We start from the raw sequence: 12,222 nt of genomic DNA, 5'->3' as shown, positions 1-12,222 counted from the left end.
CTTCATAACTCTTTCAATATATCTGAGTCTTTGGAGTGTTTATTTTCAACCTGCTTTCTTGTGATTTTTCCAGATAGAGTAAAACATGTCAAATTCTTCTTTGAACAATTTTTCTTTCTGTTAAAATGAATAGAATGTTTGACTAGTTGTGTGGTTATTAGGGTATTCATACTAAACATAATTTTCTTTTTGAATTAGTGTTCTTTTACTGCTTCAGATTTTCAGGATAGCTTTTTTTTGTGGTTTTTTTTTTTTTTTTTTTTTTTTCTAGTACTGGTGTATAAATTACTTCCTCTATAGAGGATAGCTTTTTCCCTTATATTTTCATCAAATGTGAGTGGGTTTAGATCAAGCCTGCCATCTACTGTCAGCCCTGAGTCTTAACAAGCTGTTGTGGTAAACCACGGAGAATAAAATTTCTCCACTCCTTTTGTTTATTTCTTTAGGGCTACGTTTATGTATGAACAGTTTCCAGAACTTATGAACATGCTTTGGACTCGAATGCTGAAAGACAATAAAAAGAACTGGAGGAGAGTTTATAAGGTGTGTATGTATGTGAACTGGAAGCAGCCAAGACTTTGTGTCACTCCACAAAGGACGTAATGATTGCTGCCAGTATGATGTTCAGATGTAGTGTCTTGTTTAAATACTGCTGGTTCACTTACTCCACTAATAACCTATTATATTTTTTCCTAAATCTGTGCTTTATAATTCTGTTACTCAAGTCAAAGATGTCTTTCAAATACTGTATGAAAAAACCTATATGGTTGTAGATGTTTCAGATGCTACTTAAAAAAATACAGAGAAATTACATTTTGTTGATACTCAGGTATTGGAGTAGAATAAACATTTTGTTGTTATGGTGTTGTATGAGAAGTAGATGATGAATTATTTTATTGTCAGGAAAATATTTCTGAAGGAATTTAAGAGTACCTGAAGTAAAATGGAAACTAATCTTAATTTTCTGCCAATTCATAGTTCTCTAAAAGCTCTAGTGTAGCTTGGAGTGGACCAAATTTTCTTGTAGATCTTATCAGTTGAGGCTTTTATGTCCTACTTTTGTTTTGGAAAAAGAACAGAATAATTTGCATTTTTCTTGTCTTTGACTAATTAGCATGGTACAGAAACTTTTTGCTTAAGATTATATCATGCTGCACTGAAAGTGGTGTTCAGTGTTCACTGAATTATGCAAATATAACCTAATTTTTTAGACTTGATGATGTATTAGACTAGCTTATATTTTGTTTTTCTTGATGCCAGGGTTGTAACAAGAGAGAATTAATTATAAGACATGGTTTGTGCTTTTCACAGGTGCTTAATGTTTTGTATTCATAGTAATTGTTTTCCCTGAAGTACAATTTTAATTAATATTTAATGCTATCACACTATTTAATGTTATAGAGACTGCTTGGAATTCCTTATCAGGTTTGGATAGATTGAAATATAATGATAATATTAGCTGATAATGGCCCTACTTCTGATAAAGCACATTGGGTTTTTTTCTAGATAGAAATCTTCAATGTAAAAAATTGCAGTTAAATGCTGTTTAAATTCATTTGTCTTGTTGTTTGCTTAAAATTGTCCTTAAATGCAGTTATGGATATCCTGTGGAAGGCCTCTTGTATTTTAGTAGGAGTCACTTTTCCAAGAAAGCCTTTGGAAAATTACAAACAGAAGAGGCAAAAAGAAATTGCTTAATTTAGCAGGTTTAACTTTTTCTCTTAAATGGCTTGTGCTCTTTTAAAATATGCAGTAGCTGATGAAGGTAACTACTTGTGATTTAGTAATAACAAATGAAGATTTGACAGATACAGTTTTGATATTCTAAAGATTCAAAGGTGCATGTGGGGAAAATGTTGGTTTTTCTATGTGACCCATAACAAGTAAGCATTTATTTAAAAGGAGATAGTCTTATTACTTACTAATTTGGGGAGTTGGGTTTGATTTTTCTATTGCTTTTTTAAAATAAATAAAAAAATGAGAGCTTTTGTTCATGCAATCATAAAGCGCTTTGTATTTTTATAGTCTTTGCTGCTCCTAGCTTACCTCATAAGGAATGGATCAGAGCGTGTTGTTACAAGTGCCAGAGAACACATTTATGATTTGCGATCCCTGGAAAATTACCACTTTGTAGGTGAGCAATAGAAAAATCTTATAAGCAAATTAAAACAGTAGTTGGAGTTGTCAGTCACCTGAACCAGCTTAGAAGCTTCCCCAGTCTAATTAGAATGTGACTGTTGCCAGTTGTGTGAAGAGTGCAGAATCCAAGACGTGGGACCCTAGAGTATTAATTAGTGAAGACAAGAACTTGCAGAAAAGACTGGCTAATAACAACAGAACCAACACAACATGAGTGTTCGGGTTTATATTAAAATATGCACTAGAGACTGGTCCCCTGTGGTGTCCGTAAAGGAATAGCTTTAATCATATGGGAAGAAAAGGTTAGAGCTCCAAAACACACACATCTGTTTGAAGCTGGGATTTTTTCCTCCCACCAAATAATATTTACAGTGCAAAGGCAGCTAAGGCCAGTGTGTGTTTTGAATGTGAAAAAGGCTGGGAAAGAAACACATTTAGCTTGTACTACAACCCAACTGGAAGCAATTTTTCAGAAATTCAGTTTTGCCCTAAGACTGAGTTCTTGCAATTAAACTTGCAAAAACTGTACCAAAAAGACTGAGGAAAAGGGGTTATATTTTGAAGGATTAAAATTGTTCAGGTGTTGAGTACAATTTATGTTGCAGTCCTTGTTTATCTTTTCAATGTTTCAGCAGCAGATAGGTTTCTAAATACACCATCCAGTGAAACCTATCATTTATCTAAGGATGAAAATTTGTGTTGAAGCATATTTGGTCCCTTTTAAACAAATGCAGTGGACTTCAGTAGCCATAAGACATTTCTCTGATTGCTGTGTTCATAATTTGAGTTTTCTTATCAGTCTGATGTGCAACATTGCTGCCTCTGATTTATTTTTCCTTTTTCCCCCCTCTTCCATCCACCATCTCTGTCCTGTGTTACTTGTACAGATGAAAATGGCAAAGACCAAGGTATAAACATACGCCAGAAGGTAAAAGAAATGGTTGAATTTGCTCAAGATGATGATCGACTTCGGGAAGAGAGGAAGAAAGCAAAGAAGAACAAAGACAAATACATTGGGGTTTCTTCAGACAGTGTTGGAGGGTTCAGATACAGTGAGTACTGGGCCTTCAAGGATTCACAATCAACTTTTAATTTTGAATAGATAACACAGATAACGTAAAGACTTTCTGAGATGCTCTTTAGATGTTTTTTCTTTATTTTTAACTGTGTTACTAGTATAAAAGAAATCTTGCATATTTTCCCCCACAAACAAATTTAAATTAATTTGAAAATTGTTATGTTAGTCTTTTTTTAGATAATAACTGACTAGAAGCTTATACAAATGACCTTAAGGTGTTAACTTAGCCAAAACTAAGCTATGGTTTTATCCATAGGCTGTCTCGTTGTGAAACGAACGCTGCTTTAGCAGAACTTGACTTAAAGGTATTTTGTTTGTCTGAGTTTTTTAGTCAGTCTTTGATTAAAAAAATTAAAAAATACTTTTCAACCCATCACAGCAGAAGAATTGCTTGATCTATTCCTGCCAGCCTCCTTGAGGGACCAGTGGTTACTTTGGGTTAGGGCTTTTAGGGCAGTTATACTGTTTGGGTGAAATGATGTAGGTGTTACACACCAGTTTCCCAAGTCATGCTTGGACACTTGAAAGATGCCTGTGGATTCTGTGTTCTGATGTCTCTGGGATCTGACTTTAAACATACACAATAAGTACCTTTTAAGTGACACAGCTCATATTTTAGAATTGAGCAATACAATTGTTACTGTCTCATTTTGTATATTTTAAAAATCTTTAATTAGTGCTATTGGTCCTGTGTGTTTTTCAAAGGAAGTTTCCCATAGGTAATACCAAATTTATTTTGTATAGACATAAGCTTTCAGATGGATGTTGGATCCCTAAATCCTAGAGAAATGCAGCTGCCAGTGAAGAGGTCATAGGAACACCAGAAAGTTATTTCTAGTCTTTGTTTTTAAAAACAAAAAATAGTTAAAATACATGTGTTTATTTTTTAAAAATGTGTTTAAAGGTTTATCTGCTTCCTCTTAAAAAAATAAGAAGGCCTGCCATCAGATTTTCTAAGATCAAAATAATAAAAAGAAAGTAATCTACTCATAATGAATCTCAGCTGCCATTCATTGCACAAGGTGCCAGTCCTGAATCCAGCTTGGGTCTGGTGCTTGCAAAAAGAGCTTCATTACTAAGGTCCTTTATTTAAAGAAACATGCACACATAAAACAAACAAAAAAAAAAAACAAAGGGAAAAAAATAACACCCAAATGCTGTTGGCATTGATATTTGTTTGATGTTACCCTTGATTCTGGAAATAAATTCACTCATTTTGCCAAGGCGACTGATTCTTCATGTGTGCAATGAGTTCTGTCAGACTATTTGCATCTTCTTTGTAGTCTGTTTTCAAAATCTTTGTTGGAGATGTCAGATATTGTTGTTCAGAAAGGACACAGTTTTCCCTGACAGTCTTGGCTGTATAAAGGCACACAACCAATGCTGTGTTTTGCTTTTCAAGTCCAGGTGTGCACCTTCATCCTTGCTCCCATTCCTTGCCATAATGTGTAGCAGGGGTCTGAGCTTGAATGGGCTTTTATGCCTGACATAAAATGAAGTGAGATCATTTTATTCTCCTGCAAAATTTAACAGTAGTACATTTCTTAGCTAATTCTCCTTTTCCAGTGATAAAGATCTGAGCATTTTGCTGATTTGCAACAGGTTTTCCACTTCTAAACAATTATCATTAGAGACTTGCACTTCTCTTCAGTATTACTGTATACCAGAGGATATATTTTTTTATCTGGCAGCTGTAACTCAAATTTTGTACCTTGTTAGTGCTAGGATCCATAATTTTCTTTTTATTAAAAATGGCTCAATTAAATAAGTCTTGAGCATTAACTGAGCTACAGTATAATTTTTGTGTGGTTTGAAGTAATGGATTTTCCATCATTCTTTCCTTCTGCTGCTCAGTATTACTCGGCTTAAGTAAAAAAAAATAATTACTACTTCACATTTTCCAATAGGAAATTGTTGTATAGAAACCAAGCTATATTGGATTGTTTAAAATACAATTGTTTTAAATTGTTTTCAGCAGAAGTTCTGAAATGAGATCACAATACAAGTCATTAAAATGAGTTGTGCACTTCTGATAGTTAAGTCTTTGTTAAAATGTGTGTTCTTTTAAATTAAATTCATGTTGGCTGGGTGTGTATAAGTAAACCTATACTTAAGTTTTTTAAACTCACTAAAATTGTACAGCAAACAAACTTATTTCAAGCTGACTATCAGCTTGAAGCTAAGATTCCAGTCTGGAGGCCTTGGGTACTTAATTAGAAAAAAATTTTGATTTTCTTATGATAGTGTTTGGTAAAGATATTAAGAGTACTCAAAGTATGCAGAAAGATGAGCTGCTTTACTGCCTGTTCTTTTTTCATCTCTATAAAAGGTTTTTTAATCACCAAGTGTAGAAGAGAGGGAACAGAATGTTACCATCCATTGGTACTACACTTCTATACATCTGTGAATGTCAATGTATAAAAAAACACCATAGATTTGGTTTTGTGGCTCTGATCACACAGCTTGGCTTGGGATGGAATATATTATGCATTAAGTAACTGTTACAAGAGTGGCATATCCTCCTTCTCATAAGTTGCATATTCAGCCAGGGTTGATTGTGCCTCTTGTGCTTCTCCAGCAGAGTCCTACAGTATCCTGATATGCTGAGCAGTGCCTTAAGATTGTGTCATTGTCATAAACAAAAGGTTTTGAATCTGTATTCCTGCCACTTAATAATTGGCATTACGTGCTGTGCCTTGCTGTAATAGTGTTAATTCAGCACTGTGGGAATTTTAAGTTTGCTTTGAAATAAGATTTATGTGTGTAGGGCAGGGGGTCTTGAGAGTGATTCCAAAAAGACCACAGGTTTTTTTTTTCTGTTATCTTTAATATTTCTTATTTTAATGTCTTATGCAGGTGAGAGATATGATCCTGAGCCCAAGTCAAAATGGGATGAGGAATGGGATAAAAAGACAGCTTTTCCATTCAGTGATAAGTTAGGTGAGCTAAGTGACAAAATTGGAAGCACCATCGATGATACCATCAGCAAGTTCCGAAGGAAAGATAGAGAGGACTCTCCAGAAAGATGCAGGTACTGGATATATTTTAACATTAATTCATTCTGTGACATAGCTATTATAAAGCTCTTTGACATTGGTGATGATATTGTTGCCTGTACAGAAGCATGTTTTGGTTCAATACCTGTTTCCTGGACTTCTTGCACATCTACTAGTAAAATAAGGTAGCTCTATCAGTTGTTGACTGCCCTTTGCTGTCTTCATTACTAGCTTAGCTGCTAGCAAAGCAGAGACTTTGGCTGAAATTTTCTAAGCTTTTCCTTGTTCAAGCAATTCAGTGGTCTTTGGTGTGCCAGTAGACAGGGGCCTGCCACTTGATGTTACAAGTACTTTGAATGCTGCAAAGATGAGGGAGATGTAAAATTGCATAGACCTGCTTTGACATGGTGCTTCTTCCCTGAGCTGATCCCAGGAAGAACAGGCTGCAGGTGTCTTATTTCAGTACTAAAAAAATCAACTGAAACTGAGATTTTTTTTTTTTTTGGTAACCTTCTCAAGAAACTTACTGTATTTTAAGTTTGGCCATTAATTTTTTTCTAGTGAGGAAGAAAACCTATCCTGCTTTGCCTGCAGAAAGAATGTTAAATATATCACACTTCAATAAGTGCATTGAATCTCATTATCCTGGAGAACAAATTCATACTTAACAGAATCTGAAATTGCTGTACTGGAAGTGCTTAAGTATGTTGAAATAATTTCTGTTTGGGAAACAACTTAAAATTCAAATTAGCACTGAAATTTGGTTAGTACTTTTCAATGGGCTATATTGAGATATATGTAGGACTCTGAGTGTGAATGTGTGTATATGGAAAATAAGCATGCATGTGCAAGCACTTACCTGTATTATGAAATTCAAGTGATTTTGTGTGCAAAAAAAATAATTATAATGGTAGCATTTCTGAGAAAAAGGCTGTATGGTCCTCTTGCCAAGGCATTAATAAATCATAAAACTGATTCTTTGCACACATCAGGGTTCCCTCTTAGAACTTACTATCAATAAACTACAAAGAGATGGGATCAGAAGAAAGTAAACAATTTCAAATTTAACAATGATACATTGCTGTGTGCTTTTGTGTACTTACCTGTTGTGCAACATCTGTAAAGCTCACTATCCATAATTTGTTTAGAGGATGTACAGTAAACATTTAAAAATCTTACTTCCTTTGCATTGTTTCTGAATAGTTCCTGGTCTCTTATTTGTGCTGATACAAAATTTTGCACCAGCCAGTGTTTTAGACAGTCCTTTCTGCAGTCTAATCCTTATAAAAAGGAGCTTATTTTGAGGACTTCTTCACTGTGCATCTCTACTGGAAGTTACACCAGTCTTTTTCTCTGGTTAATACTACATTTTTTAGTTTGGCTTGGCCTTGTAACCTTTGTCCCTTTTCTTATTTTTTTCCATTTTGGGGAGTAAATGCAAGGTGTGGTCTTTATTGTGAAAATTATAAAAGTAATAAACTCAGGACTTGAAATAAATGAAGAAATTTTGGAAGATAATGAGCAAAACCAAATTGGTAGCTCCTGGTTATCCTGCCCTAAGAAGGAATCAAAGTTGCAGCAGTGTGGCTTCTCTAATATTGCTTCAGCTACCAGCCTGAGGTTACCTTTTGGAAGGGATTTCTTTTTCCAGAAGGTATCAAAGGAGCTAAGAAATTGGAAATCTTAGAATGTCTGTCTTTTTACTTAATGATTTTGTAAATACAAACCTTATAATTCATATTGTATGAACGGAATACTGTATTTTGCATGAACTTAAATAAAATTTCATGCTTCAATTCCATTTCATTATGTGACTTAAGCTCACAACAACATAACATTCTCTTGTGAATGCTTCATGAAATCCATGCATTTTTGTGTTTTCACACTTAAGCAATTAGTTTCTAAAAACAAAAAGGAAGCCTCCAAAAATTTACTAGTTTATTGGAAGCCTGCTGCTATATAATAGCATTGAATTAACTTATTTCTCTTGGAAAAGTGACTAAATGGTGATGCTTGCTCAGCTGGGAGATCTGCTGTTGTGTGTTCTATTGTTTCCATCTTAATAGCTTTATAAATAATTATTGCTTTTGTACTGTAAAGCAAATAAAGGTCTTAAAGCACAAAGAATACATGTGACTTACACATATTCATGGTGGTTAATGGAATTTGGCTAATGGAATTTGAATGACATAGTCTTTACCTCAGATATACACACTAGAAAACTTGGCCACACTTTGGGATTTCTGACTTGCAAAGTCTGTAGTTTGCATAGAAAGAAAAACAGGCTTGAAGTATCTAAAAGCTTAACCTGTGATACTGGTGGTTTGAATTTACAGCAGATTTCAGTGAAACAGCAGCTCATACAGCTAGTTGTGAAGAGGCCTGGTCTGCTTTTCTTTTTTTTTCCTCTAGAAGAAAAAATTTAGTACTGTTGTGGGGGAATTGGATTTTTCTTTCAGTAATGTATCCCCTTGGAAGTACAGAAGAGCAGAAGAAATGCTTCATGGGGTGGGAAAGCCTCCAGTTTTCTTTCAAAGTGCTTGTTAGGTCTTGGGCAAATAAACCAGTTGCTGCCCCAGATACGCTTCTATACTTGTATGCTGAATTTCCTAAATTATCTGCAGATGTACAGAGGTGGTTCTGAAACATTACACTTCTTTACTAAGAATTCTTAAACTCTCAATCCTGTTTTCTTCAGTGTTCAGAAAGACTGATGCATGTAACAATGGAAAGGAAGCAAAACTTTTAGTAGTCCTATAAAAGGATGCAATGGTCAGTTTTAAAGACAACTTCCATGTAAAGGATTACTTTTTTACTAGGATATAATTCAGTCTCAGACTATCAGTAAACTATTGAATTGCTTAAAGAATGTAGTTTAAAAAAACCTCAAAGCAAAGAAAAAGAATCTGTATCCATGAAACTGAAGCTGCAATCATGTACTTCTTTCACAGAAGTTTTTTTTTAATTATTTGGTACAGTGCTAGCTATAATTTTTATTCCAAGTCCATTCTGCAACTCTCCAGTGAAGCACTGAAGTTTTACTGTTCTAAGCCCAGAAAACACACAGGGAACATTAATCTGTAGTTTCTTTTTGTGTGTGTGTGTTAATTGATCATTAAAGAAAATAAAAAAGATCTCCTGAGAGAGTTTGGAAGCAGTACAAGTTGTCATAGAAAATCAAGTATTATTTGTCCTGCTTTCTGGCATGCTTATTTAATTTGTTTTCTCAAAAGCTTTTAGACCTTGATTTTGCTGTAGATCACCTAAGACTGACTCTTTGGTTTGGTTTTGGTTTTGTGGTTTGTTTTTTTGTTTTGCTTTAGAGAGGTGAATCTCAGTTCTGTTGCAATAGCTCCATTGATCAGACTTTGGTTGTTAGTGACTTTCTCAACCCACAGAATGTGTAAGTGGAGAAGATGAACTCTGTAATGGTGACAAAAAATATGTGATAGCAGGTTTTTAGAGACTGAATCTTCCTTAGTTGTGATTGTCCTGCTCTTGGATACTTTCAGCATTCCTCTAAAAGGCAACATCATTCCACAATCCTCTGAGGCTTTCTGGATGGATGTACTCTGTGTACAGTGCTAATGTGCAGATCAGTCTGTTCCAGAAGCTTGTGTTAAAATCCTGATGTCACAAACAAATGTGGTTAGTGGCCCCTCTGGTGTATTTGTGCAGGAGTTCAGAACTGGAGCAGTTCCCTGATGGTGCAAGTCAGGGTTGAAATACCACGGAAGGGTAAAGTTAGGTGGTCCCATTTGAACTCACTTGTGTGTGTAAGGGTCAAGGAAATGCCAGTAGTCAGTAGGTTAGCTGGCAGCTAGGATATTTTTCTTGTGAAAATAAAAAAGTGTAAAAAGGGAATGAATGTTGATATTCATTGATGTTAATGAATTGAGCCATCCCTAGTGGTAAGTAGATGATGTGCATGGAGATGACACATGCAATGTATTCCAAAAAGCCCACTGTTACTGACAGAGAACAGATGCTGCCCTCCAGAGTATATTGCAGTTCCTGTTATATTCCCAGTGACAAAGGGGCAGACTTGCTAAAATTTTGCAGTTTTACTACTCTGATAGAGTATTAAAGTATGAACACCTTCCTCTTTCGACTGCATTGTCAAGGGAAGTATTATTTCAAAATACATTTCAATATATTTAAGCTTTCTCTATAGCAAATTTCACTGTTATGTACAAATCTCATCTTAATAACAGGCAACATTACTGTTTGGGCCCATTAGTTTGTTTGTGAAAGGCTTAATATATAAAAGCTGAAAATTTAACAGTTTAAATAAATATTAATCAGTAACATAAGGTTTTGCCTAAAATGGTGACTCTCTTGTTCTTTTGTATTTTAAGAATAATTATGTGTTTTCTGATTGAAAATGAATGGTTGCATTGCATAATTCTCTAAACGTTCTTTTTTCACAAACATTTGAAAGAATGTAAAAGCCTGTTTCCCTGGAAGGGAGAATGTATTGAAATAGGAATGGAATTCTTGAAAACTGAAAGACAGTACCTGTATTTGGTTCACTGCTTTCTGCCTCTTGGTGTAAGTACTGAGCAGACCTGCCAACTTAACTTTTTGTTGCTGAATTGTTACATAATGTGTGGGGGAGTTCCTGACAAAGTAATTAAATGTACTGGATTTAAACACTGATATCCTATTATCCTGTGCTGTGGGTTTGTGGTTAGTGTTTAACAAAATAACTTGCTTTTCTTCACCACTTTTGTACAATGCTGTGTTATGTAGATGCATTATTATTATATAAGATTAAAACACTTCCTTCCTCAAATGTAGGAAGGAACAGTAGTTTTATTATGAACCTTTGCTGCAAGGAGCTGCAGTAGCCAAAACTCTTGTGGCTGGAGCCAGATATCCACCTAAGTAATTCCATTACGAGTAGTATTCTGTTACTTTTGTTTTTCTAGTGACAGTGATGAGGAAAAATCAAGAAGAGGTAAATCTCCCAAGGCTGAATTTAAAGATGAAGAGGAGACTGTGACAACAAAACACATTCATATTACACAAGCTACAGAATATACCACCACCAGACACAAACGCACAGCAAATCCTTCAAAAACTATTGACTTGGGAGCAGCAGCACATTATACAGGGGACAAGGCAAGCCCAGAACAGAATATTGCAACTCATACTGCACAGCCAGCTGCAAAGGTGAGACAGCAGAGCACAATAACACATTTACTTTGGAAACAGTTAGTTATCTTCTCACATCTGAGAAGTTTTAGTTTAGGGTAGACTTTTTTGTGATGCAGACATCAAGGGAACTGTTTTATCAAAAATATTTAATTAGGATTTTCAAAGGCAACGTAATTGTTCAGTTACAGAATGGGTCTTTGAGAGATTACTTTTAAGATGTAGAATTTTTTTTAGATGTAGTCATTGCCATGTTTTACTCTCTTCAGGAAAGCAAAGATAAAATCTTTACTGAAGATTTTCAGATGAAGGATCATCTGAACCTGCATACTTATTGACAAGTTATCAAGTTCTTCAGTTACCAGGGTAAAAAACCTGAGCCACTAGCTGTTCACTACTGCATTTGAAATTTAGTTATGTTCCAGTGATTTGGCTTCTGAAACACATCTGCTCTCTCATTAAAACAAAACAAAGCAAACCCCATAAAACTTCTCCGTGCCACTTAATGTGAGTGATGACATCATGAGATGAGATCTGTTGTATGATTATTTTGTTTATTTTCTTCAGGCATCTGTAACCTCTGGCAGCAAGTCATCTAATGACCTGGTTGATCTGTTGTTTGATGGAACTAGCCAGCCAGCCTCAACAGGTAGGCAAATTTTGGTTTTATTTTTCAATGCATATTTTGAAACATTCCTGAGGATAAGCTTGCTTGTTATATAGAGTAGTAGATAAATTGAGAAATTAATTGGTAAAAAAATTTAGAGCTGCCTAGGACCTTTTGTAGCAAGGTACTTTATGTCCTATTACACTGGACTAATAAATGTTAGCAGCATAAAGATTAACTGCCAG

At 34.9% G+C, this 12,222-nt stretch overlaps 1 protein-coding gene across 1 annotated transcript in view; it reads left to right on the top strand.

The window, feature by feature from the left end:
• The window catches only part of CLINT1 (clathrin interactor 1), a 47,339-nt gene that overhangs the window by 25,058 nt on the left and 10,059 nt on the right, over window positions 1-12,222 (top strand). The window contains exons 3-8 of the mRNA XM_071759206.1: window positions 447-543; window positions 2,026-2,134; window positions 3,027-3,191; window positions 6,074-6,248; window positions 11,145-11,388; window positions 11,938-12,019. Of these exons, the coding sequence (XP_071615307.1) occupies window positions 447-543; window positions 2,026-2,134; window positions 3,027-3,191; window positions 6,074-6,248; window positions 11,145-11,388; window positions 11,938-12,019 (872 nt within the window). The remainder of the gene's footprint in view (window positions 1-446; window positions 544-2,025; window positions 2,135-3,026; window positions 3,192-6,073; window positions 6,249-11,144; window positions 11,389-11,937; window positions 12,020-12,222) is intronic.

The sequence above is a fragment of the Heliangelus exortis genome, chromosome 15, assembly GCF_036169615.1.
Source record: "Heliangelus exortis chromosome 15, bHelExo1.hap1, whole genome shotgun sequence".
Taxonomy (NCBI): domain Eukaryota; kingdom Metazoa; phylum Chordata; class Aves; order Apodiformes; family Trochilidae; genus Heliangelus; species Heliangelus exortis.
The sequence above is the reverse complement of the archived record's forward strand: the minus strand, read 5'-3'. Positions and strand labels throughout refer to the sequence as shown.